General features: G+C 48.3%; 2 protein-coding genes across 5 annotated transcripts; both read left to right on the plus strand.

Moving 5' to 3' along the window:
- The first annotated feature begins 186 nt into the window (after positions 1-186).
- On the plus strand, positions 187-21,475 carry c2cd3 (C2 domain containing 3 centriole elongation regulator). 3 transcript variants are annotated; one of them, XM_030381538.1, is made up of 33 exons: positions 187-379; positions 1,445-1,714; positions 1,876-2,033; positions 2,406-2,563; positions 2,678-2,811; positions 2,916-3,048; positions 3,713-3,862; positions 4,111-4,258; positions 4,360-4,451; positions 4,599-4,796; positions 4,886-5,001; positions 5,079-5,197; positions 5,321-5,452; positions 5,907-6,428; positions 6,787-6,938; positions 7,019-7,262; positions 7,708-7,879; positions 8,266-8,449; positions 8,752-8,924; positions 9,349-9,481; positions 9,789-10,057; positions 10,277-10,357; positions 10,452-11,069; positions 11,290-11,643; positions 11,972-12,110; positions 12,349-12,413; positions 14,100-14,305; positions 15,343-15,473; positions 16,816-16,938; positions 17,051-17,256; positions 17,700-18,486; positions 18,748-18,865; positions 21,208-21,475. In XM_030381538.1, exons 1-33 carry the CDS (start codon positions 325-327, stop codon positions 21,349-21,351), a joined length of 6,684 nt encoding a protein of 2,227 aa, XP_030237398.1. In that variant the 5' UTR covers positions 187-324; the 3' UTR covers positions 21,352-21,475. The 3 variants fall into 3 exon arrangements, with proteins under 3 accessions (XP_030237398.1, XP_030237399.1, XP_030237400.1); XM_030381539.1 differs by having other exon boundaries at positions 18,754-18,865; XM_030381540.1 differs by having other exon boundaries at positions 7,714-7,879.
- A 603-nt stretch (positions 21,476-22,078) lies between these two features.
- On the plus strand, positions 22,079-27,580 carry LOC115561720 (mitochondrial uncoupling protein 2). Of its 2 annotated transcripts, none has more exons than XM_030381930.1 (8): positions 22,079-22,303; positions 22,383-22,492; positions 22,601-22,845; positions 22,993-23,191; positions 24,839-25,045; positions 25,504-25,605; positions 26,042-26,222; positions 27,208-27,580. In XM_030381930.1, the coding sequence occupies exons 3-8, from the start codon at positions 22,714-22,716 to the stop codon at positions 27,320-27,322; spliced, it is 936 nt and encodes a 311-aa protein (XP_030237790.1). In that variant the 5' UTR covers positions 22,079-22,303; positions 22,383-22,492; positions 22,601-22,713; the 3' UTR covers positions 27,323-27,580. The 2 variants fall into 2 exon arrangements, with proteins under 2 accessions (XP_030237790.1, XP_030237789.1); XM_030381929.1 differs by having other exon boundaries at positions 22,405-22,492.
- Positions 27,581-27,915: the final 335 nt, after the last annotated feature.

The following is a 27,915-nucleotide window of genomic DNA, read 5'->3' on the forward strand; positions in this document are numbered from 1 at the left end:
ATAATAAAAAAACTAATACTACTTTAATATATCCACATCCACAATAAACATTTACATTTTATTTACATTTATTTAAAGCGCCTTAATATTTATTATCAGTAGCGGTTCTGCTTTAGAGGAACTCCATTTCCCAGAGGTCTGTGCGCGATACGCGCGGCAGCGGAGGCGGGACCGAAACAGACGTTGCTCGGAGGAGCGCGCAGGACTTTTGTGTGAAACTCAGCGCCTCTAAACGGATTACTGAAGTGGGGATGCTGCAAACCTTGCCTAATATAACATGTTTAAACAATGCTTTAGTGGTCGTGGTCTTCTTCAAGCTAGGCAATGAAGAAGACCATAAAACCGAGGTCTGCCAAATCGGGGAGCAGCAAAAAGAAAGGTAATGCATGACGCTTTCATGATGTGTGTGTGTTTGTGTGTGTGTGTGTTATGCTTCAGTTGTTGCTAACAAGCTAACAGGTGGAGATAACTCCTGATCCTGCTGTCACTGACAGGCATCATCCCGCAGACATAACCCTTTCATTCCGCAGATGTAACCCCTTCATCTTGCAGACATAACCCCTTTATCATGCAGATATAACTCCAGTTGATCACTTTGACTGTGTTTTGGGTGAGCCTTGTGTCTCTGTTTAACTTTTCTGACTGTGCTACTCATTGGTCTCAGTAGGAGAGACTAGAGGCACAGACTAACTTAACGTAACTGGGTTTTATGTTTATATATATTGGATATACTTGATTAACATTTCGTAACACCTGCAATAGTTTACTCTGTTGAATAGTCGATTGGGGTAGGGGGACATCCAGGACGTTGTTGATTTGAGTTGTTGATTTTGATCTTCATCAGTCGGTTAACTGCTTTATATGCTAAAGGATCTTTTGATAGGGTGAAATCTTTTACATCCATGGGTTATATGTGTTATAAGATAATTTGATTGGTTTATATCTCATACAATCATTGGTTATTATAGTATATACATGTTCTCTAAGTTATATATGTTATAAGATAATTGACAGGGTTATATCTTATACAACCATGGGTTATAGTATATATGTTGAATGTGTTGTTTACGTAATTTGTTGCATGATTATTTGACTCTTTGAAGACACTTTTTTAATGCAAACAATCAGCCCCCCTAACTGTTTCTTTGAGGCCTAAATAAAAGTTTTTTAGCTTTTTTTTTTCTTAAGACTGATCGTTAAGTTATAGTAGGCTAATAATGCAAACGTTTAATGCAAAATATCTGTGTTCCTTGTCATATTGTCGAATAATTACTTATTTTGAATATTAAAATGATGTGATCGCTATTCTACTACAATCACACACACACACACACACACACACACACACACACACACACACACACACACACACACACACACACACACACACACACACACTAGGTATTCAATAGTAGTAAACCTGTACCATCATTCTGGTTCCCAGTCCCCAGTGATGTGTCCCCCGCGACCAGCCTCCCCCCGCTGGTGGAGGGCCATCTCAGGTGCTTCTTACGGGTGACCGTATCCAGGCTTGTATGGACCATACACAAGCCTCCGCAGGCCACCTTCGTCCGGCTGCGCTGGTGGGGGGAGACCTCCAATGGGACCCAGTTCTGGCCCCGGGATGGATCGCAGGCTACACAGAAGACCGTCAAGACCACCACCCGGTTCCCCATTCGCTGTGGCCCCAAGCAGTTCATCTCGTATCTCAGTGGTATGTCTACCGAAATTCAATATGAAGAGGAATTATCTGACTAAATATACTTCTGATCCGATATCATCATTTTTCTTGCTGTAAATAGCCATTGGCAATTCTGCACTATATTTAAAATATTGCCAGAATATGGACGTACTTACTTTGTCATTTGTCCACAGATATGGGCTCCTTGGTGATGGAGGTTCTGACAAAGCTGGACCATCTGCCCATAGCCCGTGCTCAGGTGGCAGGTATCTCCCATCTCTCGCTGTCACATTCCATCAGCGGCTTTTATACCCTGGTCTCCCCAACATCTGAAAAACTGGGGGAAGTACAGGTGGGTTTTCAAGGCCTCGGGCCTAGTTATCAAATATAAAGATAAAACATAGATACCACTGAAGGCATATCAGCCAATGAATCCCTTATTCTACTACTACAGCCTTAATGTCTTAGTAGGGATTCCCTTAGATGTTTGATATGATTTATGTTGTATGTGTGTGTATGGCGATTCGAATGCTTTGTTCAAGCGCAGAAATCCGACCCATCGGAATAGTTGTGGATCTAAACATCAGTTGCCGTTGTCTATTTTTCGCGAGATGCCGTGAGTCAGACGCCCACTATTGAAACAGTGTGGAGGACAGTTGTAGTTCGTATTGGGTGAGCAGACTCAGCCTACATCGCCGGGTCAATTCCGATGTTTCCACCTCAGGTGGCCCTCTCCCTGGAGCCCCTGACAGAGGCCTGCGACAGCAGCAGCTCCGTCCCCTCCATGGGCACCAGCAGCAGAGTACCTCGCCCGGGCAAGCTGCCCCCACCACAACCCCCTCAGCCCCCTACCTGCTCCCTCGGGGGCGCAGACACACCAAGGTCATTTTTGTAGTTTTTAAATTAAAGATGTGTCTCTTGACAGATTTGATCGGTGACGGCGGTAACTATCCATCCCAGCTAAATGCATGCTACGTTTTTCTCTTGTGTTTTTAGAGGGAAAGACCATCTGTATTTCCCAAGTGCCCAGCTAGACAAAGGAAAGGGGGAGTCGTTTGAGGGCCAGGGGCCAACGTTGGCTGGAGGGCCGCAAGCCCACAGCGACCAGCCCTCTACTGACCTCCTCTCAGGTGGGTGCTGACGAGTCACAGCAGATTCACAAACCCTATCAAAAGAAATGATCAAACATTAAGGTTATGCTTGTTGATTTTTTTTTACCTTTTTTTTTTTTAAGTTATCTTGGAGCGTGGGAGCAAGCTCAGGAACGCCATGGTGAGGTCCGCCCTCCAGTGTGACCTGGATGTGGACACCGCTCTGAAGGACACACCTCTGCCTCTCCCCAGGGACAACGTCCTGCCGGCCTCCAAGTAAGCTGAAGAAGCACGTGATCCACAGCTTTAACGCCCATAGAGTGATTCAGATGTACAGTTTAATAGGGGGCAGGACAGTATCAGGACAGTATCAGGTTATGCCAAAGGCCCAAAGGTCCTGGGTTCCGTCCAGGACCTTTGGGCCTGGATGCCCAGCCCCATACTAGGGCTGGGTGATTAATCGAATTTTGATCGCGATTTAGATTTTAGCGTCAAACGATCACAAAACTAATATATTCCAGGGTTAGAGGGTCATTATTATTATTTTATTTTTTTTCATTAAATGTTTTATAGAAAGTACAAGTGCACTTTCTATCAAACATTGCAAGTTACAACAGCTGGTTACACATTTGTACCTTATTTTAGATTTGAACATTTTCTGTATTTCTTTAAGGCGAAATTTATAAATTCTCAGTTTGCAAAGTGTATTTTGGAGAGACATGCTGAATAAATACAGCATCTTTTCATGCTAAATAATCGTTTGAATAATCGTGATTTTAATATTGACCAAAATAATCGTGATTATGATTTTTTTCTGTAATCAAGCAGCCCTGACCCATACCTTGCTCCGCAGGAAACTCGATCTGAATCCAATGCAAGTCGTTCAGGAATAAAGCTTTACTCGGAGGACTAAAGACTAACACGCCCGTTGCTTGTCTAGGTTGTTGTCTCCGTCCTATGGTGGGTTCCTCCAGAACCTCCTCCAGGATGAGGCCAGCCTCCAGCGCCCACCAAGAGCCCACCCAGACGAGCTCAGCCCCAGCTGTACGGCTGACATCGAGAACCGGGCTGTGGATCTGCTACTCGGCCGGTAAACACACATCTTAGGGCAAATCGCTGCTTATGATTGGTGTATATTGGTGCAGTATTTGCTTGGCATGTGACCTCACCTGGCACAGATTTCAGCCAATAAAAAACAAGTTGCCAATCAGAAACAGTTGCAACAACAACAACTTTCCACCAGAGGCGGTGTTGTACCATGTGTTTATTGTGTGCCTACCGTCTCATAAACAGAATACCATTTTTTAAATTAAATTAAAACCGTTTTTTTTTTTAAAGATTAAACACATCTCTACCTGTCTGGGATGGCATGGTCTCTCCCCCTGAGTCTCCTCTGTCCGGGCACAGCAGTGTGTGTCTAGACAGCGAGCTCAATGACCCGCAGTATGACCAGAGCTTACTGGAGAACCTTTTCTACAAGACCCCTGTAAGTAGCCACATTGAAGAGCATCCGGACCACGACTTGTTTCTGTCATATCGATATGTATCAGAATGGATAAAATAGGTCTTTCGCTTGGTAACCCGCAGATGTCGGACAGCCAAGCTGAAGTGAAGGAGACGATGTCCCAAAGCCAAAGTCAGGAAATGTCCTCCACAGGACATAGAGAGAATCAACTCAGGTTTGCTTTTGTGTTCAGAACAAGATAATTTCTAATACTGTCGAGTACAATTGAACATACCTGCGACGGCTATCCATAGTAAATAATAAGTATGTTCTCACAGCAGAATGCACCACATTCATAGCTCTCTCCCCCCCCCTCCTCCAGGTCCCACCGCCCCGCAGACCCAGGAGAAGGGGACACCCAGGCTGGCGCGGCAGCAGACCAGCTGAAGGCACTGAGTCGGATCCGACTGGCCAGAGTCACTCTCCACTCGCTCGCCCTCCCTTCGAGCCTCCCTCCTCCCTCCCCCAGGAAGACCACTAGAAAGGGGAGACCCCCTAGGCCACTAGTGACAAAGAGATGGTAGCCAAAGCATGTTTTGCATTCTTGAATTTCCACTGATACTATGATGGTTTATTGTCGAGTATCAACAACCTGTTGGTTCCTTCCAGCTCGTACTGTGTGGAGTACACCTTCCCTGTGGCCCCTGTTTCCAGTCGCCATGCCTGCAGTAACTCTCTGGTAGGGGAGGTGACCCGGGCGGTCTCGGCTAAAGTCTCCGGTGGAGGTAGGTCGCAGAACATACAGGGTTCACATGTCCCGATGAGTGATTCGTTTGGTGGGCTAACTCGTTCTGTTCCTCAGAGGTGACGTTTGAGCAGCGAACTGTGTTTCCCGTCTCCCTCGTCGGGGAAAACCTCAGACGGTACCGGGAAACGGAAGTAGTTTTTAACCTGTACTCCCGGAACAAAAGCCAGCAAAAGGTATGATCATCGCAGAGCTAGATGTCTCCACAACAACAGAGGAAGTTAACGTTATCAACCCTCAAGCACATCGCGAACGCGAGGGAGAACTCCTGATGGTGAATGTGTGGTCTGTTGTTGCAGCCTGTGCCGGTGGGTAAGGCTGTTTATCCACTGCGCTGCCTGTTGGAGCGCGAGCGGCTCAGCCAGTCCGTTGTGTTGCCCGTACAGAGAGAAGACGGGGCTGGAGAGTCCCAGGAGATCGGCCCACTCAAGGTGACTTTCAGGATGGAAGTAACATATTTATTTTAGATATCTGTCCACAGTAATTACTGAACTGCACTACCCTGAATCATTGATTGATTGATTATTTTAATGACCACACAGCCAGGCTGGTGGAATTTGTTGTCAGCTTGGTACAGGTTCCAACTTACAAAACATATAACACAGATATACATACAGAAATACACACTACACAATACATAAGGGCCATGCTTAATCCTTAGCGTTCCGAGTTCAGAAAGTTTATTGCAGTTGGGATGAAACTGTTTTTTAACCGGGTTGTTCTGGAGGCAATTGTCCTGTAATTGACATCTAGTTATGTGCACTTTAGCCTTTTTTTTTTTTCTTACCGTAACCTTTCAACTACTTAACCATCTGGTTTGGAATGCTGATGTAATGTTATGCAAATTGATAGTCTAAAAATCACAGATCGTTGTCTTATTCACAGGTGTCCCTGGACCTCGCTGCAGACAACAAAGGTTTCAGCTTCGCCAAAAGAGGACCCACCACGACGCCCAGGTCTCCTTCACATACTCAGGCCAGTCCCCGACGAGACCCCAGTCCACGACCAGACCCCAGTCCCAGACGAGACCCCAGCCCCAGAAGAGACCCCAGCCCCCGACGATACCCCAGCCCCAGACCCCCATCCCGAGCCCCCCTAGACCGGGGTCCGTCGCCGGCCGACCACGCAACAGAGACCTCAGTTAGGGCGGTCCATTGGGCCTCGACGGGACCCTATCACCGTCCAGGTCCGCAGGAATCCCCCCGTGGAAGAGAACAGTACCACGGGGAGGACGACGGGGGGACCCTGCTGCACGCCCTTCTCATGGTCCCCGATGGGAAGGAGTTTGTCTGTGGGCCCCTGCAGTCTCCAAACTTCTACCTGAACTGTCGGCTGTTTGGGTCGGACCAGACCGCCCGCTCTACGCTCAGCTGGGGACAGCGGAGTCCTGAGTTCAACTTTGTTCAGGTTAGCCCGGTTGATTTGACCGGCTTCTTGTCGGATTTCACCACTCTCAGAACCTCGAAACCTCCTTCAAATAAAACGACCTCTCCCAGGTCTGAAATAATACGCTGTTAAAATGGGCAAAATTAATAATGATTAAAATAGTCATCGTTTGGATCAAATATCTCTTCAAGCAAGGGTATGGGAAGACATTGCGGGTAAAATGCTGAAAAATATTTATATCTATTGCTAGCCGGCAGAGTTAATAGTTGGTTAAAAGTTGATAGAGTTCAGGCAAGATTCTGCTTATGAGCCAAGGTTGTAAATCAAGTGGTCTTGCTTCTCCGTCCAACCTCTGAGTCCCCCCCGGTCCGTTCCCCAGGTGACCCCGGTGGCCCTGACCCCCATGCTGCTGGAGAGGATGAAGAACAACGTGATGGTGGTGGAGGTGTGGCAGAGGACCGGCTCCACGGAGCAAGACCGGGTCCTGGGCCTGGTCAAGCTCCCCCTGCACCAGTTCTACATGTCCTTCAGGTGACTGCGGGGAAGACTGTGTCCCAGCATAAAGTGGACCCAGCAGGGTTGTCTGTCTTAATTTGTGTTTTTGTTTCCAGAGACCCGAAGATATGCCGGCTGCTTCTCCAGTCGCAGTACCCTGTGCTGGGGGCGGACGGCTCCATGCCCGTCATCGACGTGTTCTCCGGGGGTACCAAGGGGAGCCTGAGGGTGATGCTGGCCATGGGCAGCTCGGAGCAGGTCCTGGCTCTCCAGCGCATGAGGGACGAAGAGGCCGGCCCTGCCTCTCATGTTCCCCGCCCTGTTTACCTACCGGAACACCAGCATCGCTCACAAGCCAGGGTCAGTGGGCTGGACGCAACCTACAGCCTGACCTTCTGATTGCTCTTCCTTTTGCTCGGATTCTGTTTATTTTGTTAAATCGTCTCCCTCTTTTCCTTCTCTTACTTTCTTGGTGTATTTTCTTTTGTTTGCTCTTACTATTCTTTCTTCAAGCGATTTTTGTCCTTACGATTGACAACTGGTGCAGTACTTTTCCAACAACATTTAAAGGGCCCCTATGTTACCAGCAGATGTGTGTGTGTGTGATTAGCCATCAACTGATCATCATCAATCAAGCCATCCTACATCCTGGTGGACTCTCCCACTTGTGAAGTCACTAGAGGGTACAATCTAAAGTGGTGTTTTATGGCTAATCCCACTCACACCTGGTGATGACATAACGGTCATTCAAAGGTCACCAACATCCTCCAGTGTGTTTTCATCTGAGTGTGCCCCGCTGTCGCAGGAGCAGGAGGCCATGATAGAGCATCTGTTTGCTGTGCGGGTGGAGAAGGTCCAGGGTCTCAGCCCGCTGGAGTCCACCGTCTGGGGGGAAGCCGACTGCTACATCCAGTACAGCTTCCCCTCCCAGGAGGGAGAGCCGGCCGCGCCTCTGGACCCCCAGCTCATCGAGAGCAGTAAGGCCCGTCCAATGGTGTTCTAATGATGAATGTGTAGGGACTCCTACGGCTCTGCCCTTTACACCAGGGTCAGAGTCATAGTTTATTTTGTTTTCCAAGTAAGGTTAACACGAATAAGGAAGCGTAACAGTAATAATATACACAGCACAGAAACATAAATAAATATATATATGAAATAATATGAAATAGAAAGAAAAAAGTAAACCGCAAGAAATGGAAGTTATGAAACAAAAATATTAAATAGAAACATTTACCATTAAAAAAATAAATAATAATAATTTGTAAAATATAATGATAAAAATTGATTGTTAATGTTTAATTTTTTCTATAACTGTCTCAATAGTTGTTTATCTTTCCCACTCCTCCCCTCCCCCCCCCTCCAGGTGTGGACCTGAAGCAGTTCCGGACCCCCACCTCGCTGTGCGTGCCGGACCCCCTGTTCGGCCACAGTGAGACCCACGTGCTGCTGTCCCCCTCGGGGACGCCGGTCCAGAGGCTGCTGCTCAGCGCCCTGTCCGGCCAGGGCCTGCCCGGCGGGGGGGGCGTCCAGTTTGAAGTGTGGTGCCGGTCAGTGCTCAGCCCAGGCCTACTGCCGCTCGTCATTTATCTGCACTGACAGGACGCTCAGTTAAAGATAGAGGAAAATCAATAATAACGCATGCAATAATCAGCATTTTTGTATTACTTTATACGCAATATGAGTATGTGTACAAATATATCTAAGAAAAAATATATATACATCATAATAATGGCAATTTTTGTATAATAGTCTGTTTTACACTGAGAATTCAATGAAACTTAAAATCCCTTTTCATTGGACCTTTTCTCTGAATCTGACGACCTGGTGACGACTGCCCTGTGTGCGTCAGATACTACTACCCCAACGTGCGTGAGCAGAGGGTGGCCCGGGGCCTGCTGCCCCTGTCCAAGCTGTGTGCCATGGTCACCCTGCAGGGACAGCGGCCGGCTGAGGCCCAGCTCTTCTCCCTGCCTCTGGTCCGGAGGGGCCACGGCCCTGCGGACCCCCTGCCCCAGCCCTCAGGTCCCCAGGCACTCACCACTCACACTGCCGTACACACGCTCACACACTAGAGGGCGCCACATGGGGGCTTTGTATTTTTTATTTATTTATTCTTGACGGAAACTAGTACACACAGGTGTGGCACATCAACGTGAAGTCACAGAAATGGCTTTCTTTATGTAACAACTTTACAAACACACCTTTTGGTCATAAATATAGGCATTTATTACACACACACACACACACACTCTCACACACACACACACACACACACACACACACACACACACACACACACACACACACACACACACACACACACACACACACACACAGTGCACGCGAGCTCGTCAACAATATCAAAAACACCAGTGCGAAGTGCAACGTTATGCGTGTCAAAGTTGTGATGACGTTAACCCGACTCTCCATGTGTGCGGTGGTGCAGGTCTGCTGGATGTGTACGTCCAGTACAGACAGAGGCCTGTGAGGGCTGCAGGGCATGTAGGAGCAGGGATGGCCCGCGTGGTCACCCTGAACCTTCAGGTGCACAGAGCTTCCGGCCTAAAGGCAGCTGCAAGGTACAGCACCCCCTACCTGTACACATGTGGTACTGCATCCCAATCATTATTCGGATTCCACCTTTTTTTTTGTTTTTGTGTTGTTGGTAATGCCTCTGCTCTGTTGAGAAGCTTGAGATATCCTCGCTTACGGGTCCCTAAAAAAGAGAAATTAAAATAGAAAATTTTTAGACCTTATTGCAAAGGGAGATGGTACTGCTAACAAACGTGTTGTTTATTTCCCCCTATCATAACCCCATCATATATCATAACAAAGTAAACCAAGTCTCTGCATTGTGTAACCATCCCCCCCCCCCAACCGACACAGGGCGCTGGCGGAGCAGGACGAGAGGTTCCGGTACTTCGCCGACGTGGGGCCCAACTGCTACGTGACGGCCCAGCTCTCCTTCCTGCCCGACGGGGACGGCCGCAGCACGCGCGTGGTGGCCCGGTCCTTCTGCCCAGAGTTCGAGCACCACGCCGAGGTGCCCTGCGACCTGGACCTCCAGAGGAGCACCGGGGAGACGCGCAGCCTGGCCGAGGTGCTGGAGCAGGCCTCGGCCCGGTTCACCCTCTGGCACAGGGACAGCCCTAAAGGTGAGCACCGCCGCCCCGGTCGTGGCTAGCTGTGGGCCTAGCTTGGCGCTTCCTGTTGGCGTAGCATGCCCGTAGATGGACGTTTGGAATCATGAGCCCGGATTATTCAAATGGATGAGTTAACTGAAGACGATTTCTCTGATCTCAAATGATTTATTCTTCCTGGTGTTTTACATTTGAAAAAAAAAGTGTATTTATCTGTTGTTTTGATTTTCTTAGGGCCGACCACACCTAAATCTAAAGATAGGCTTCTGGGAACGGTGAAAATTCCTCTGAGTGATCTCCTCCTCAAGAAAACAGGTATATCTTCCCTGAGTGTTCTAGTAACTCCTGCCAGGCGTGTGCTATGCCCTTCCTGCTGTGAACCGGCCTCTTTGTTCCCTCTCCTCTCCAGGTATATCCGGTTGGTTTGGCGTTCAGCCTCCTCGCCCCTCCTCCTCCCCCGTTGGCCCCCAGGGCCCGGTGGGCGGGCTGGAGGTCTCCCTCGGCTTCGCCCATCACTCGGACCGGGCCCGGGTCCTGGCCGCCGCCCGGGCTCTGGGCTGGGACCTCGGGCCGCGGGGCGACGACGACGACGACGAAGACGAGGACGAGGACGTGAGCACGGGAAGCCTGTCTCTGAGCGTCTCCACGCCCAGAGCGTGGCTCCCCGTCCACTGTCTGCTCCTGGCGGGAGAGGAGACCCTGCAGCGCTCCACCTACTGCTACCTGCGGTACCAGCTGTACGACCGGGAGGCCTTCTGCTCCCCGCTGAGACACCCCGCCCTGGAGGAGGGGGGGCAGCGGCGAGGCCTAGCTACCCTGAGCTTTCAGGGCGGCGGGGCGGTGAGGCTCGGGCGCTGCCGGCCCCTGCTCTGGTACCTCCGCGAGGAGAGGCTGGAGCTCCAGCTGTGGGTGGCCTTCGGGAAGCACAAGGCCCGGAGGCCCCACGACACGGACCGGCTGGTGGGGTCCGCCTTCGTGGATCTGTCCCCACTCGCCGCGGGCCCCTGGCACAACCAGAACCTCAGTGGTGGGGATCCTTTTGCAGACGATGCTCTTAGAGAGTTTAGAGTTTACTTGTTTAGCACATAAGACAACGTCTGTGCAAGGCGGGAGCGAAGCCTACGTAGGCTTGTACAGAGTCCTGTGGCCGTGTCATGATATCTTGATTAAAGGACTAAAGGAGTTTAGTTGTAGTGCTCATGAGGATGTAATATCTAATGGTTCTTTTGTTGGGTTGGTTCCCACAGGGGTCTACCCGCTCTTCAGGCACTCCGCCTCCGATCTGAGCGGGGCTGCGCTCAGGGTGCACATCGCCATGACGACAGGCTCTCTCCCCGGGGAGGCCCCCGCCCTCGTCGTCATCGACGACGACGCCGACGTCGACAGCCAGGAAGAGCTCCTTCAGGAAGTGGAAGAAGAGGAAGTGGAGGCGGACCCAGGGCCATCCTCCACTAGCCAATCACACGCTCCGTCCAGCGAGGGGACCAATCCCTGTGCAGGCGATGACCTGGCGGCCTCGCAGCAGACGGGGGTGGACGCCACAGAGGACTCGTTCCCTGTCACCGTCACCGTGGACCGCGCCATGCACCTCAGTCTGAAAGGTGAACCTCGGCCCCTTGGGTTGCTGGGGGGCGTCTCGTTAGCTCGGCCTCCTATCACCTGTTGGAACAGGCTCTCATAGATGCCTGTGAACGGAACAAAGGAAACAGCCTTGTAAGCCTGGTGGTGCTAAATGTAGACATATCTTACTTTTTTAGCTAAAGATTCCCTATTGCCAGCCGCCAATTTAAAGTCACCTATTTAAATTTCTGCAAATTATAAGCCAGGTTATTTTGTAAGTGGAGCTCTGTATGGACCAGCTAGTATGTTTCCTTATCCCTGCTGTCAACGTGGTATATAAGTATGTATACTAACCCCCCCCCCCGGCAGGCTGTCCCAAGGCAGAGCCCCGGGGGTCCCTGCCCTCCTGCAGTGTGTCCTACCTCACCGCTGACGGCCCCCTGCCCGTCTCCACACCCCTTATCGCCGACAGCAGCTGCCCTGTGTGGGAGCACCACCACGAGTGCAGGTAGGGTTGGTGCACGGCGGGGGGGGCTTTGAGTAGCGGTGTTGATATTGGGGGTCGGAGGGGGGGTGTTCAACTCCCAGCCGAACGTTTCTGGGTTTCATCCATAATGTCCGCTGCTGAACCCCCAACAACCTGCTTAATAATGAGCAGTGTATTAGGTTTTGTAGAAACACTCTGCTAAATGACTAAATAGCACTACAGAGGACATCTCGTGAACGCGTTCTGCATTGTCTGACAGGCTGTCGAAGCAGCTGCTGGTGGACCCATTGCAGTCCCTGGTCTTCAAAGTCTGGCACAAAGGAGGTAGGCTACAGGGGCTTTGAGGGGACAACCTTCACCCTGGGTGTCTGTGGTCCTCAGCTCAGCTGGTGATGATGGTGATGGTGGTGATAATAGTGGGGGTGGTGATGATGATGATGGGGGTGATAGTGGTGGTGGTGGTGAAGATGGTTGTGGTTGTGATGATGATGATGACTGTGATGATGATGATGATGGTTAGGATGATGTAGATGATGATGGTGATGCTGATAGTGGTGATGATGAGGATGATTATGGCTGATGACGATGGTGGTGATGATAGTGATGGTGGTGATGATGATGATGATGGTGGTGATGATGGCGGTGATGATGATGATGATGATGGTGGTGATGATAGTGATGGTGATGATGATGATGGTGGTGATGATGATGATGGTGGTGAGGATAGTGATGGTGATGATGATGGTGGTGATGATAGTGATGGTGATGATGATGGTGGTGATGATGATGATGGTGGTAATGATAGTGGTGGTGGTGGTGATGATGATGATGATGGTGGTGGCAGAGATGATGATGATGGTGGTGATGATGATGATGAAGACTGTGATGATGGTGGTAATGATGGTGATGGTTATGGTGGTGATGGTGATGATATTGGTTGTGGTGGTGATAATGGTGGTGGTGGTGATGGTTGTTAGGATGATGAAGATGATGGTGGTGATGCTGATGGTGGTGATGATGAGGATGATGATGGCTGATGATTAGGGCTGGGCGATATGACGATATCATACCGTGGACGATATGAAAGTGTCTACCGGGAGAGATTTGGCCATATCGTTTATATCGAGAGAGAAAAAAAATAAATAAATAAATAAATAAATTATATTGCACTGCACTGACTGAAGCAAGGCAGGTGTGAGACTCACCTGTTAACTTGAAAAAAAATCTCATTTGTATTGAAGAAACAGTTCTATTTTTGCCACCAGCTATTTGCACAGCACATAACTTTATTTTATAAGTGTATAATTAGTATTTAAAATATTTGTGTGATGCTGTGATTTTTATTTTATATTACACTGCACTGACTGACAGCCAGGCAGGTGTGAAGCACACCTTTAAAAAAAAATGTTATTTGTATTGAAAAAACAGTTCAATGTTTACAAGATGTTTGCACTATATGACACTGCAGTTAATGATAGATTGTTCGCTACTTACTCCTTTGTAAGAATGGAAATTGAAGTTCAAAATAAAAGAAAAAACTGATGAAATATGAAGTATGGTTATTTTAAGCCATTTATTATTTTAATTTACTTCAAAAATACCATATCGTGATATATATCCATATCGTGATATACAATTACTCATATCGTGATATAAGATTTTGTCCATATCGCCCAGCCCTACTGATGATGGTTGTGGTGGTGGTGGTGGTGGGGATGATGGTGGGGATGATGATAGTGATAGTGATGATGAAGATGATGATGATGATTGAGATGATGGTAAGGGGGTGATGATGATAGTGGTGGTGATGCTGATGATGATGATGATGATGATGACGATGGTGATGATGTTGGTGATGATGATAGTGATAGTGTTGATGAGGATGATGATGATGTTGATTGAGATGATGGTTATGGTGGTGATGATGATAGTGGTGGTGATGCTGATGATGATGATGACGATGGTGGTGATGAGGATGCTGACGATGCTGGTGCGTTCTGTGGTCCTCAGACATGGAGAGGGTGCTCGGGTTCGCCTCGGTCGACCTGTCCCCCCTGCTGTCAGGCTTCCAGGCGGTGTGCGGCTGGTACAACATCACCGACTTCAGCGGCCAGTGCCAGGGTCAGCTCAAGGTGTCCGTCTCGCCGCTGAAGGGCGTGCAGGGGCTCCGGGGCCAGCGGCAGCCGCTGGTGGACCAGGCCTCCAACCACCCCTTGGTGAGGGCAGAGCAGGGTCGTCCAGCCTGTCTGGAGGCTGGGGGGGGCTCAGAGGTCTTATGTTGTAGGGCACTCTAAAAGGCCTTGTCATTCTGTCTGGGTAAACGGACAAAAGCAATGCTGTAACCACACTTACACCTGATACACATTACAACCATTATAGGGCGAAGTGGTTTGATCAGCGTTACCCATAATGCACTGCCAGGTGCCTAGTAATTCTCTACTGTATTATAATTATTTATTTTATAATTATTTATTTATTCTTAATTTCAGTGTCAGACAGATTGAGCGAGATCTTCCTTTCCAATGTGCCGAGATTACAAAATAATTAATTATATATAGACATAAAACATACAATTATTTGATATGAGGTGCACAAAAGCTCGCTGGGGTCTTTATAAGCTCTGCTGACTTGAGGAACATGCAGTACAAACCAGCCAAGAGCAGGTCTGATCTACGGACGCTCGGGTTTGATTGTGAAGCGATACAAGGCAGTAGTTTGCTTAAAAGTGCTTTGTATGTAAATATACACAAATGTGGAGCACATCTGATGGGAAGAGAAGGCCAGACAAGTTTCCTTTAGTCCATTGATAGGCATCGACTCTTGTATATCTGACAGCAGGTAGGAGACAGCATCTAGAGACTGGTAGGGGCTGAATGCCATTGAGACATCAAAATAATCCAACTCTGAGAAAAAATAAAACGATACACATGGGACCACCTTTTTGCCTATGGTGAAACCCTAGTTAAATGAAAATGCTCTTCTCTCTACCACGTAGTTGGCGTTGGAATCGATGATAGTAATACAAAATATAGTAGTAGTCATTAAATATTGTATAGAAGGTATATTATAGGCCTGAGACCTGATATAACCCTGAGCTAACTTGCATGTGTGTATTTGGTTAAGGGCTTCAGCCCAGTCTACAGCTCACATTGGGCATCTGTTTGGACGCGTGGTAATTGACAGGAATGCTGTGTTTTATGAATGGCCAGAAGTCAGTGTCGGTGGTCTGACGCTGACTGTGTTGTTCCCTCAGGCCTTGTTCCAGGGCCTTCCTCTGGGCTACCAGACCTCTGCCACATACAGCAGCTTCCCTGCTCACCTCAGCCGCTTCCCGGAGCAGAAAATCTCCTCCCCGGAGCGGACAGAACAGTTCTTCTCCCAGAGGTAGACCCCACCAAGACCAGACTAAACCACATAAACAAACTGGTTTCACTTTGAACTAAAATTGGTTTGTGGGGTTGGTTTAAGGATCTGGGGCAGAGAAGTCTCACAAATCAGACTTAATTATTTCTTCCAATCATGTCGCTTAGGGCAGGGTTCTGAAGATGCACGTTACATAAAATGGCTCTTTACTGGAAATATCCTAACCTGCAGAACCACAACAAACTGATGATGTGATATGGCTGACCCTTATGGTCAGATCAAGAAGAGGTCTGATAACTAAAACGATTGCATCTTCTTCCCATTGTTGTATCACTCCTTGGCCGAAAGCAAACAAAAAGCACTGGTCAAATAAACTACTCCCGTAGCAGGGGGGAGGTCGAGCGATAACATCCTGTCCGGACACCATCCTCCTTGGAAAAAGTGTCTGTAAAGGTTGAACATCAAACCCGTGTACTAGACTACTGTAGAAATACATTTGTTATCTTCTGAACCTTCCATGTGAGCAAAGACCTCAAGCAGGGATTAAAACCACGATGCATTTATATTCTAGAACTAAATAAAGTTAGTTAACCGGTAAACTATTTATACATTTCTCCTAGGCTAACAAAATTAATATGGCATCTACATGCTTTACCTGTCTATTTATAAACTATTTTCCATAGTTCCACAGTGATTTTAATCAACAATTAAAAATATTGTTTTCCTTTGAGGAAGTGATCTGAACGTTCTGTTCTGTACCAGAACATACAGAACTGGTTTCCCAACACCTATCATACAATCCTAGGAAAGGCTTGCCGGGCGCATTCCAAATATGTTTAAGCCCTATGAATGGAGCTTTGTGTTACTAGGGGGGAAAATAAAATTTGTAATTTTAAAATTATTGAATTTATCTTCATGTGTATTGGCCAATCTGATTTGTCTTGACACGATTGCGATTCAGCCTACGCATAGCATGCACGCAAACTCACAGCCAGACACAAGAACTCCTTCTAATTCAAGAGCCGCTTTTCCTTTAATGACATAGAAAAGAAAGATTATAAATAAAATAAAACTGAAACCTATTTTTTGCATGCTTCCGTATTGTGTTATAATGCAAGCTGCATTGATTATTGCATTGTTCATAGAAAGTCATATTTGTGACAAAAGCTTTCTCTCTTATGAAATATTAGATAAGTTAATTCATCTGTTGATGTCTTTAATGATCATCACAAAAGTAGGAAGGAATCGATAATCGCTTCAGAATCGAATCGTTGGCCTTATAATCAGAATCAAATCGTGAGGTGCCAAGAGATTCCAAGCCCTATGTGTTACTAATGGACCTGCTCCTGATGATCGTCCGCAGGCCCGGGGAGGTGGACCGCCACGGGGAGCACATGGACAACGTCCGGCTCTTCCACCAGAGCCTGCAGGAGCAGGTGGCCGGCGACGCCCATCCCTCCAGCTCCATCCTCTTCTCAGCCCTGAGGTAAACGTCCTCCTGAATGTCACCTGGTAGAAAGACATTGAAGTCAGAGGCGCTTGGTGATGCCAGGGTGCGTGAGGAACCTTTTCACGTTTCTTTGTGTCATTGTTTTCAGGAAGAACCTGAGCGAGCTGGACGACATGCAGAAGTACTTCAGCCACAAGCTGTCCACCCCCGGCTTCCCACCCGCCTGTGAGCACGCCCGGCCCCCCTCCCGGTCCCCCTCCCAGCCTCAAGAGGAGGGGCACCCAGAGACCAGCAGCCATCAGCTGCTTCTCAAGTCCAGCCAGCTAGTGGGAGAGGTCAACCATATCCTCTCTGGTGAGTTCTGAGTTTCCCTCCAGGAAACAAGTCTGTTTATGTTGTTCTGTGTGTGTGTGTGTGTGCGTGTGCATGTGTTTGTGTGTGTGCGTCTGATGTATAATGACAAGGAAGTCTGTCCTTAAAATCAAGTGGTTATGCAAGTGCTTACAGGTACGGTATGCTCTATATTGATGGAGTGTACAAAAGAGTTGTTCCGTTAGCAGCAGGTATTCGTAAGCATACGCGTTCACCCTTAAATAACATGTAGTGAATACATTAAGTCAGGGGTTCAGTCTTGTTTCAAGTTATCTACAGGTAGGCTGTGGGTGTTATGGGATCAAACCTGTTGTTTCACTATCAGAACCATAGAGGAGAGTGCAGCCCCTACACTACCTGATGTCAAAGAAGCGCTAGACGAACAGAAAAGTATCTCAACGCCACACCGCTTCCATCCTATCCAGGTTTGCAGGGACCGCGGCCGGAAACGATGACCTCTGAGCCCCAGGGCCGTGCCTCGTCACCTCCGGCCCCAGGGCACTGCCCCCTGGTGGGCCCCTCGGGAACCTCCCCAGAGAGAGACCCCCATGCACCCCTCCAGAGAGCTGCAGAACCACCCCAGCCCGATGACGACTCTCCCCAGGAGGAGGAGCTTCACGGGCACGCCACAGTCCTGTCTGAGGAGGAAGACGACGAGGACTATGGAGCAGGTGGCCGAAAGGAGGAAGAAGCAGGTGGTGGCCGTGAAGAAGAAGAGGATGAGGATGATAACAGCGAGGGGGACTACGACGAGATGGTGGTGGAGCCCAGACCTCTGAACGAGGTGACCTCTTTGACGGACAGGACCAGCCCCTGGACCAGTGTCTTCTCCGGCTGTGACCTCAGTTCAGCGGAGAGCCTGGAGGATCCAGAGGAGGGCGGTGACCGCGGCTTCCCAGACCCGGCCCACGCTGGGGTGGTCAGGAGACTGTGGGGACCCGGGGCAGAAGGGCCGGACCTCCAGGGAACACGTGGGGACACTAGTGGGACCGTACTGGAGGAAGGGCACCACTGTGAGTGTGACCACTCTACCGGACCGCAGAGTGACGCCTCGAACTCTGAGGGGGAGGAGGTGGAGAGGACGCTGCAGGCGTCAGGTGAGGAAGAGGAGGTAGAGCCGGCGGTGATGAACCAGGCTGGTCAGGGGTCAGTGGACGAGCCTGACAATGAACCTTTGACCCCTCAACACACAGAAGAGCAGCCATCACCAGCGTATCCTTGCTCAGTCTTCAGTGTGTGGTTTAAGGCCCATCCCATTTCTACCCCTTACCTCTTCCCCTTACCCCTCCCCCTTGTTTTGAAGGGGTAAGGGTAAGGGGTAGAAATGGGATTAGGCCATAACACTGCAGACTTTATTTGTCTTTCATTGAATACTGCGTCTATATGGGAGGACTCAACTCGGATTAAAGTTTTCTTGATTGATCCTCGGGAGGGGGGGCTTGTTGAAACTTCATGATTTCCTTAACGCTCCAGTTTAAGCTCTGCCGGTCTAGGTGAGATCCCGAACTTCTTCCTCTCGTCCAATCACCTGGAGGCCTCCATGAGGGCCCTCCGGCTGGCCCCGGCCTTCTCCAGGCCCCCGTCTAACCCGGTGAGTGAGTACCCGTCCACACCTCGCCGGCTCGCTACCAGAGCCCCGACCTCCAGTCAGTTGACTATTGCACGTCTTATTGGATATGTAATGGCTTCAGAAACATGTGGGGACGTCTCAGACCAGGGCAGTTGGTCTGTTTGTTTGCGTTATGGGTGGGGGAAGAACCAGTTTACTTAAGAATCCTGATTCTATCTTCTGTGTAAATGCACTGCCTTTGTGTGTTTACATTTTTGCAGTCAGTTGGTATAACCCTTTTTTTTTCTTTTTTTTTATACTTGCTGTACTCTGCTTTCATGGTATAAATGTCCACGCCATCTTTCTTGGCGCACACTGGAGTAGATCCTGAAACTAAAAACCCTTATGTACTTAATCAAGAACGGATTTTTGAATCGTCATTCGGTTTCGGTTATTGGAGGTCTCCGTTAGATTCTAAATTGAGTTCGGGGATGATAAAGCCCGGACCCTCCTCCCCCTGAGCGAGGTCAGCTCAGCACGAGCCCCTCTGAACCTACTGGTCCCCCTGGCTTCCTGGTGGGTCCGTGCCCTCATAGGAATGATGACGCCTCATCCCCTCAGTGTAACTCAAGCCGCATTCTGAGCAGTGGTAACATTCCACACGGCCATTACGCAACCACCGTCGCTGCCAGGTACGGTAAAGGTTCACTGATGCCTTACTCTCTCTCCCGCCTATCGCTCTGACATGCCGTCAATGTTGACTGCTGGCTGTGTACCATTACACTGCAATACCAATGAGGAAAGGGAGTGTGTGGCCTTGTATCCTATCCTATGGTCCCATTATGTTTTACATCGGTCAGCACCACGGGTCCTTTTCTGTTTAACAACCAATCAGAAGTGGCTGATCCTCAATGGAGCTGTCGATGATTACTTTGTGGAACATTGTGTTTTTTAGCAGTAGGGCGGGTCCTGTCCCCGGCTGATTCTATGAGTTATTTGTTCTTCCTTTAATCAGTCATGTTGTAACACGAAGCTCATTATAATGTCAAACACAGAAAAACTGAACATTCAGCAGTTTTTCTGTGGCTTGTTTTTTTAACAAGCTTTTGATAAACGGGTGTTTGTGTTGAATAGTTAATCACACAGACTAACAGTTGGTTTATCTTAAAATCAATCATAGTTTGATATTTGCACTGCATGTCTGAGCCCAGTGTTTTTTTACTTAAGGTCTGTGTTGTAATGTTAGCTGAGTAACAGACAGGATTAATAAGAGGAAGCTGGGATTAGTCTGGTGAACAGTTGAGATGGACCATCCTAGCATGGAGAAAGATGTCTCATTGTGGTGCAATGCTAATCCTCAGACCGGACCTTTCAGCTCAGGCCTTCTCCCTGCTGAAGGGTCCATGGGCAAGGGAGGCCCAACAGAGATGTGGGCCCTAGCCAGCTGTCTGACTGACCTTTAACCGTTTTTTACCCCAGCAATCACGATGAGGACGGTGTAAGCCTCTGGGGAATAGGCTAAAACCAACACTGATGTGTTGTTTGCGAGGGCCCATGCTTTGGGGCCTGAGGGCCGATGTTCTGGGGGGGAGGGCCGATGTTTTGGTTAGGAGTTCCCACGTCTTGGGGCCTGAGGGCCGATGATCCGGGGCTTCCCCTGAAGACTTCCTCTCCCTTGCACTTCCCTCCCTTGTCATTGTTGACATTGTCTGAATGCACCACGGACTGTCTTCCCGGGTTCAACCCGAAGCCTTCCCAAAAGTGATTCAGCAGGGACCACAGAGTGTCTTGTCCCCTCGCCTTCAGAGGCCTCATTCATATGCAGATCTCTGTTTAAAGAGACGGTGACACACGGGCAGCCCTGCCAGCTCCTCCATAACAGGAAGGGCCTCGCCGTGGGAGCGACCAACACGTGTGTCCTGGTTTCGCAGCGGCCCCGCTGCTGCCCCGCTGCTGCCCGTTGTCTGGGCAACCCCGCTGCAGACAACCGAGGGAATGCGCCGCTTGCGTCACTCTGCCACAAAAGGCTCCAATATCAGAAGGTGGCATGTGAAGATATAGCCGCGGGCTGGTGAGAAGTGGGCGGGGCCTGGGTGAGGGCTGACTGAGCCGGTTCCAGCTGGACCCTTGTTGTTGTGGGGCTGCACTCTGTGTGCTGCAGTGCCTCCAGGGGGACACGCGTGCTTATCTTACTTGTTTGTGCAGCAAAAGGCCACACAACATAAAGCAAGTTCATAAGCAGGTCTGTTTTTTTTTTGAAGTATGCTTCTCAAGTAAGCTTTAGAAGTAAAATCGTCTAACATGCTTAAACTATATATTTTTAAAGTTTCAATGGCCAGAGATTGAATGCTTTAATTGTTTTGATTAAACCCCTTGGTTCCTAGGGTCCTGGCTCCGCAGCCCGAGGTCTGAGGCCCCCCAGACGAGCCCCCCGACCCAGGCCAACCCTCCCAGCCGGTTCCATGACGGCACCAGAGACCGCAAGGATAGCTTGCATATTCGCTGCTCATTTTAGTGAAGACCAGTAGCCTATTTGCTCTTTCGGGAGAAGTTTACAGACGTATATATATAATTATATATATATGAAATCATGTACATTGTATGTAATATTTGAACTTTTATAAATAAATCTGTTAATGTGGACAATGGAAAGCTTTTTTGAGTGCCTTTTTAATCTGGATTCACAGACGGTTTTCTGTGTAAGGTATACATTACACTACCTTGGGGAATGTTGGATGAACTGGTTTTGCATCAGATTTTCATTATCAAGTGTACAGCCTTGTGCTGGGAACAAACGGAGTGTGGTAACTTCAGTCAGGCCATACCCATCGCAAGAGACCAACAAAACAAGTCATAACAAAGCAAACAATGATGAAAGGAGGCTGTCTCCTGCTTGGCTCTTTATTTTCGATTTGTTTATAATGAATTTGCATTAAACTTTAACTTAATGAGCAGACAACGCGCAAAACGTCATGTTTTCAAGTGCATGGTTGTCTACTTTTTGTGCATTTTGTTGAGTGTAACGGGCCAAACAACATACAAGGTGTTCCTTGTTCATGGATGTGTAAGGTCTTGCTTCTATGGAACTGGGTAAAAATGTCCTGGCTATATCACGCATCCATGTTGATTGTTTTGGCCCTGGTTGTGGCTTCAGGTACTGCCCAATGGTGTTGTGGTGTCTTTCGTAATAACAAACTATGGTAATTCGTTGGGATGGTTCTGCTATTAATAGCGCAATGATTAAAGTGAACCGTGTTATGACCAGCCATCGAGGCGATGACACGCAGCGTGTGGCTCGAGCCACCCTCTGTTCGCCTCTCCTCTCTGACACATGGGCTTCCGCCTCCCGGTATAAATACCTTGACGGGACTCCACTTCCACGAGTCCGCGCTTTACACGGAGCTACTGCACACTGGATTCGCATATTGGGAGTTTATTTTTGAAGGTTGCAATCCGATTTTTCGAAGACATTTTAAAAAGGTAGGTTCTTTGGGTTTTATTCCTTATTAGGCCTATGCATGAAACTTTTTTTTCGCCCCATGCAAATGTGTTTTTTCAGCTTTTCCACGTGCGTTCCACAGTGGTATGCTGGGTCGTTTATATGGACAGCAGAAAAGCCAAAGTATTTTTCATGCGAAGGAGAGACTATTCTTTACCTGAAACCTGAAGGTGACTATCTATCATTCATGATACGTAGAAAGTGATGATCAACCTGCATGGGGTTCATTAGCATAAAGCAATAACGCGTTACTGTAATTCACTCCTTCTGATCAACAGGTCGGTTGCGCTATAAGCGATCTCCTGATGCTCCGAGAATCCTTGGCGTGTCCAACGTCGTCTGCATTCCCACACAGAGCTCTCCTGATAACCATTCGTAAAAGGTAACGGCAATGATGGTGGCTGTCCGAAGCGCAGACCGCATGCCCCCTACCACCGCTGTGAAGGTCTTGGGAGCAGGAACCGCTGCGTGTGTCGCGGACTTGGTCACCTTCCCCCTGGACACGGCAAAAGTCCGGCTCCAGGTATGAAAGAAAGACATCACTCACTTCTTTTCAATTTATTTTTCCACCAATTTCCTATTTACTAATGATGTCGGGGCCTAATCTATACATGATGCGGTACTGTATGCTTTTATAACACACAATGTCACACACCTTTGTTTGCTGTAGATCCAGGGGGAATCAAAGTCCTCCGGGAGCCTGCGCTACAAGGGCGTGTTTGGGACCATCAGCACCATGGTGAGGACGGAGGGGGCCCGCAGCCTGTACAGCGGTCTGGTTGCGGGACTCCAGAGACAGATGAGCTTCGCCTCCGTCCGTATCGGGCTCTACGACTCCATGAAGCAAGTCTACACCCGGGGATCAGACAGTACGCACAGGAAACACGAGCTAGCCCTTCATGGAGACATCATATCTGTTTTTTTTGTTTGGTTTGTGTCTGTGGTCAATTACGCCTCCAAGAGTATGCCAAGTTAAAGCCACAGTATGTTAACCTAACCCAAGTTGAATTGGTGGCAGTTAAAGGTGCAGTAGGTAGAAGTGAGAGCTGTGATTTGAGTGTAATTAGTTGGAAATACCATATTGATCCGTCTATTAGTTGGTGGAATGCTGCGTGAACGCCTCCAGGAACTTTTCAGCCTCTAAGGGTATGTCAAGTTAAAGCCACAGTATGTTTACCTGACCCAAGTTGAATTAGTGTCAGTTAAAGGTGGAGAAGGTAGACGTAAGCGCTATAATTTGAGTGTAATTAGTTGGAAATATCATAGTGATCCATCAATTAGTGGATGGAACGCTGTGTGAGATTCAAGTTGACATGTTGTTCCGATTTTAGAACGTCCAGATGTAGTTCAGACCAATCAGGGCATCTCTTCCCTCAGGGTTCGGTCGGGGGCGATCTCGCCTGTCAATCACAGGTGTATGACCGTAATAACATGTTATGCAAGAACAGCAGTATGTTGTTCGCTGTGCTTCTGGGATCGTATGTCGGTATATGCATAGACAGCAGTTAAAATGTAAATGTCTGTAGCTGCCTGGAAGGAGCAGGTGAGGCAGGCAGGTTTAAGCCGTCTCCAGTATGTAGGGCAGAGGGGAGACATCTGTCTGCACTGAAGCGAACCAACCCTCTCTCCATATTAGCAGACCCACCCAGTGGTATTGCAGTATAGGCTTAAGCCTTAGGAAAATATAGAGTCAAGATGTACTGTGTGCATACATGGGTTCATATATTCACCTCTTTGAACTGGCGAAACAACTTGGGGCCCTAAAAACTAAAAAAAGTTTTTAGCTCATGGGTGTTAATATGTGTGTCCAGTTACGACTCTGGTATCCTGGCCGTCCAATCACAGCTTGTTATTTTGGACTAGGGCATAATATTCTATGGCAGTGGCCTTTAAGTCTGGTGTTTATTGAGGCGTGGCTGTCTGTGCTATTAAGCTTGGATTTCACACACATTGGTTGGCATAGTGTTCTCGGATTAAACAGCACGAGCACTGTAGTGCACTGTGCTGTTATCTCAGAAGACGCCTCTCTACACAATACAAACAAAACCATGACAAACTGGGTTAGGGTTAGGTAAGTTCTTCAGCAACACGTTGTGGGGTATCCGTTTACATTGACCTTCTGAGTTCCCCTGCAGGAGTAGAGTCAATGGCCCTTCTTGTTCTGTGTGTGTGTGTGTGGCTATATCTTTGTGGTGTTTTGTCTATCTCTGTGTGTGTATATGTCTTCATCTTTGTGTGTGTGTGTGTGTGTGTGTGTGTGTGTGTGTGTGTGTGTGTGTGTGTGTGTGTTTGTGTCTACGTGTGTTTGTGTCTACGTGTGTGTGTGTGTGTGTGTGTGTGTGTGTTTGTCTACATCTGTGTGTTTGTCTACATCTGTGTGTTTGTCTACATGTGTGTGTGTGTGTGTGTGTGTGTGTGTGTGTGTGTGTGTGTGTGTGTAACCTAACCCTCTATATATATTCCAGTCGGGCGTTAACAGTGCGTCTCCTCCCTCTGTGCTGCTGCTGCTGCCGCAGATGCGGGCATCGGCGCGCGGCTGCTGGCCGGCTGCACCACGGGGGGCCTGGCGGTGGCTGTGGCCCAGCCCACCGACGTGGTCAAGGTCCGCTTCCAGGCCCAGGTCCGGCTCCCGGGGGGCGGGGCCGCCGCCCAGCGCTACAGCGGCACCTTCGACGCGTACCGCACCATCGCGAGGGAGGAGGGGGTGAGGGGGCTCTGGAAAGGTCCGTGGTCACTGTTTGAAACGCCGAATCCGTTTTATTGTTTGTGTTTTTATAACAGCTTAGAAAGTACTTTATTTTTATTATTATTATTATATGAGCTTTAAAAGTACTTTATTTGTATTATTATTATTATATGAGCTTTAAAAGTACTTTATTTGTATTTTTATATGAGCTTAAAAAGTTCTTTATTTGTATATTTATGAGATTAAAAAGTTCTTTATTTGTATTATTGTATGATCTTAAAAAGTACTTTATTTCTATAATATGAGCTTAAATAAATACTTTATTATTTGTTTATTACATGAGCTTTTTTTATTGGAAAGGTGCTTTTGAAGAATGCTTGTCTATGTCAGAATATTGATCTTTGTAGAGACGACATCATTGTGAATTATTAGTGAACAACAGGGTAGTGTAAACCAGGCTGGACCTGTACTAACCGGACCCCCCCCCATCTCCAGGATGTCTGCCCAATATCACCCGTAACGCCATTGTGAACTGCTCGGAGCTGGTGACCTACGACCTTATCAAAGAGCTCATCCTCAAGCGCAAACTCATGACAGGCGAGTTTGTGTGTGTGTGTGTGTGTGTGTGTGTGTGTGTGTGTGTGTGTGTGTGTGTGTGTGTGTGTGTGTGTGTGTGTGTGTGTGTGTGTGTGTGTGTGTGTGTGTGTGTGTGTGTGTGTGTGTGTGTGTGTGTGTGTGTGTGTGTCCTCCCAGGTCCAGAATGGGTTGTTTGTTTCTCATGCTTGGCTCTTAAAGGTGACACACTGTACCACCAGGTGGGAGCGTGATTAGCCGTTACAAGCACTTTTGAAAATCAGCCTCTTCTGACATCACAAGTGGGCGTGTCCCCCTGGACGTGGGTCGATTTTCAAAAACAGCTTGTAACGGCTAATCACACTCACACCTGGTGGTATAATACGTCGACTTTCAAAACCAACGGACCTTGAGGTAGCATAAATAACAGTGGTGTTCTCGTCGTGTGTGTGTGGAACAGACAACATGCCCTGTCACTTCACGGCCGCCTTCGCCGCCGGTTTCTGCACCACCATCGTGGCATCCCCCGTGGACGTGGTCAAGACGCGCTTCATGAACTCCGCCCCGGGCCGGTACAGGGGGGCCACCAACTGCGCCATCACCATGCTCATGAAGGAGGGGCCCCAGGCCTTCTATAAGGGGTACGTACCGCTCACAACCAGGGATGAGGCTACACTCTATAGGGCCCCCAGGCCTTCTATAAGGGGTACATACCGATCACAACCAGGGATGAGGCTACACTCTATAGGGCCCCCAGGCCTTCTATAAGGGGTACATACCGATCACAACCAGGGGATGAGCTACCCTATAGCTGGCCCCCAGGCCTTATATAAGGGCTAATAATAGTAATAATAATAAATAAAATGTATATAGCGCTTAATATGGTACTCTAAGACGCTTTACATATTGCCCTATCAAAACTATGTAAGACAGACTAGGAATAAAAGAAAAACAGAGGTTAAACATGAAGAATAAGGTGGGAGTTAGGTGAGTGTGAAAAGGTATGTTTTGAGGGCAGATTTGAAAGAAGAGAGGGTTGGAGAGACTTTGATGTGGGAGGGGAGTGAATTCCAAAGGGGTACATACCGATCACAACCAGGGGATGAGCTACCCTATAGAGGGCCCCCAGGCCTTATATAAGGGGTACATACCGATCACAACCAGGGGATGAGCTACCCTAGAGGGCCCCCAGGCCTTATATAAGGGGTACATACCGATCACAACCAGGGGATGAGCTACCCTATGGCGTTAAGTTGATGTACTCCTAGCTCCTGTTATCGGTCATTATGCAAGGCTGGTATTGTAGGGGTTAACCAGTCGGGGGATTGGATTCACCAGCACAGAGCATGTCTCACATCTTGATACGTGATATTGCTTCAAATCTTTCAAGAGCAGGAGGTTTATCCAAGGTTCTTGAATAAATCTGCCGGCATTGACAACACATCAATGGGGATCAATATGTTTAGCACCGGTTGCCATGGTGCTTGCTGATATTTCAAAATCCAAACAATCAGTGTTTGAGCAGAAAACCACCAGACCAACGTAGGCACGGAGAACCTTCGAGTGTCATGAGACCGCCTCACGACGAGGAACTCAACCCGTGTATCACCGCTCCTCCTTCTGCAGGTTTGTTCCCTCCTTCCTGCGTCTGGGCTCCTGGAACATCGTGATGTTTGTGAGCTACGAGCAGATCAAGAGAGGCATGATGAAGGCCCACCAGTCCTGGCAGTCGCCTGTCTAGTCTGCGCTCTCCCGTCTGCCTTATTGACACACTGTACTGTGTGTCAGAAGCATCCACCGCCCACCCTCTGCAACGCAGCACTCGCTCCCCCCCAAAGAGGAGTGCACACTTCAGGAGGCGCACCTCAGGTACAGACTGGTGCGACTGCAAAGCTGTTTCTGGGTCTGCAATGCCTTGCTCCTCCTCTGAGAGACAGAAAGACGGATGGACGGAGACGTCGAAGTGCAGGATAACAAAGGGTTTTGGTGACAGTATGTAACACGGTTTGAATTGGAAAGTAGATGATTGTGGGTGCAGGTGAGGAAAGACTTGTTTTTTGTGTGTTTATCTGATTTATATCGCAATAATAAGTGCCATGTTTACAACTGAATGAAACCACTCGAAGTGAGAAACGTAGGTAAACCGTTCTCATGGACATGTCCGGTACGTTACACATGTTGGTGTGCGGATCACAAGGAGTTCCGCCCTGTGATTAGACAAACTTCTTATTGTTACACTCTCGCAATAACATTTAGATTTGAGAATGACTCGTGCCATTTTGTTAGGCTCATGTTTTTATCTGCCAATAAGATTACTTTATTTATATTAGAATA

This window comes from Gadus morhua, chromosome 16 (assembly GCF_902167405.1).
Source record: "Gadus morhua chromosome 16, gadMor3.0, whole genome shotgun sequence".
NCBI classification, from domain to species: Eukaryota; Metazoa; Chordata; class Actinopteri; order Gadiformes; family Gadidae; genus Gadus; species Gadus morhua.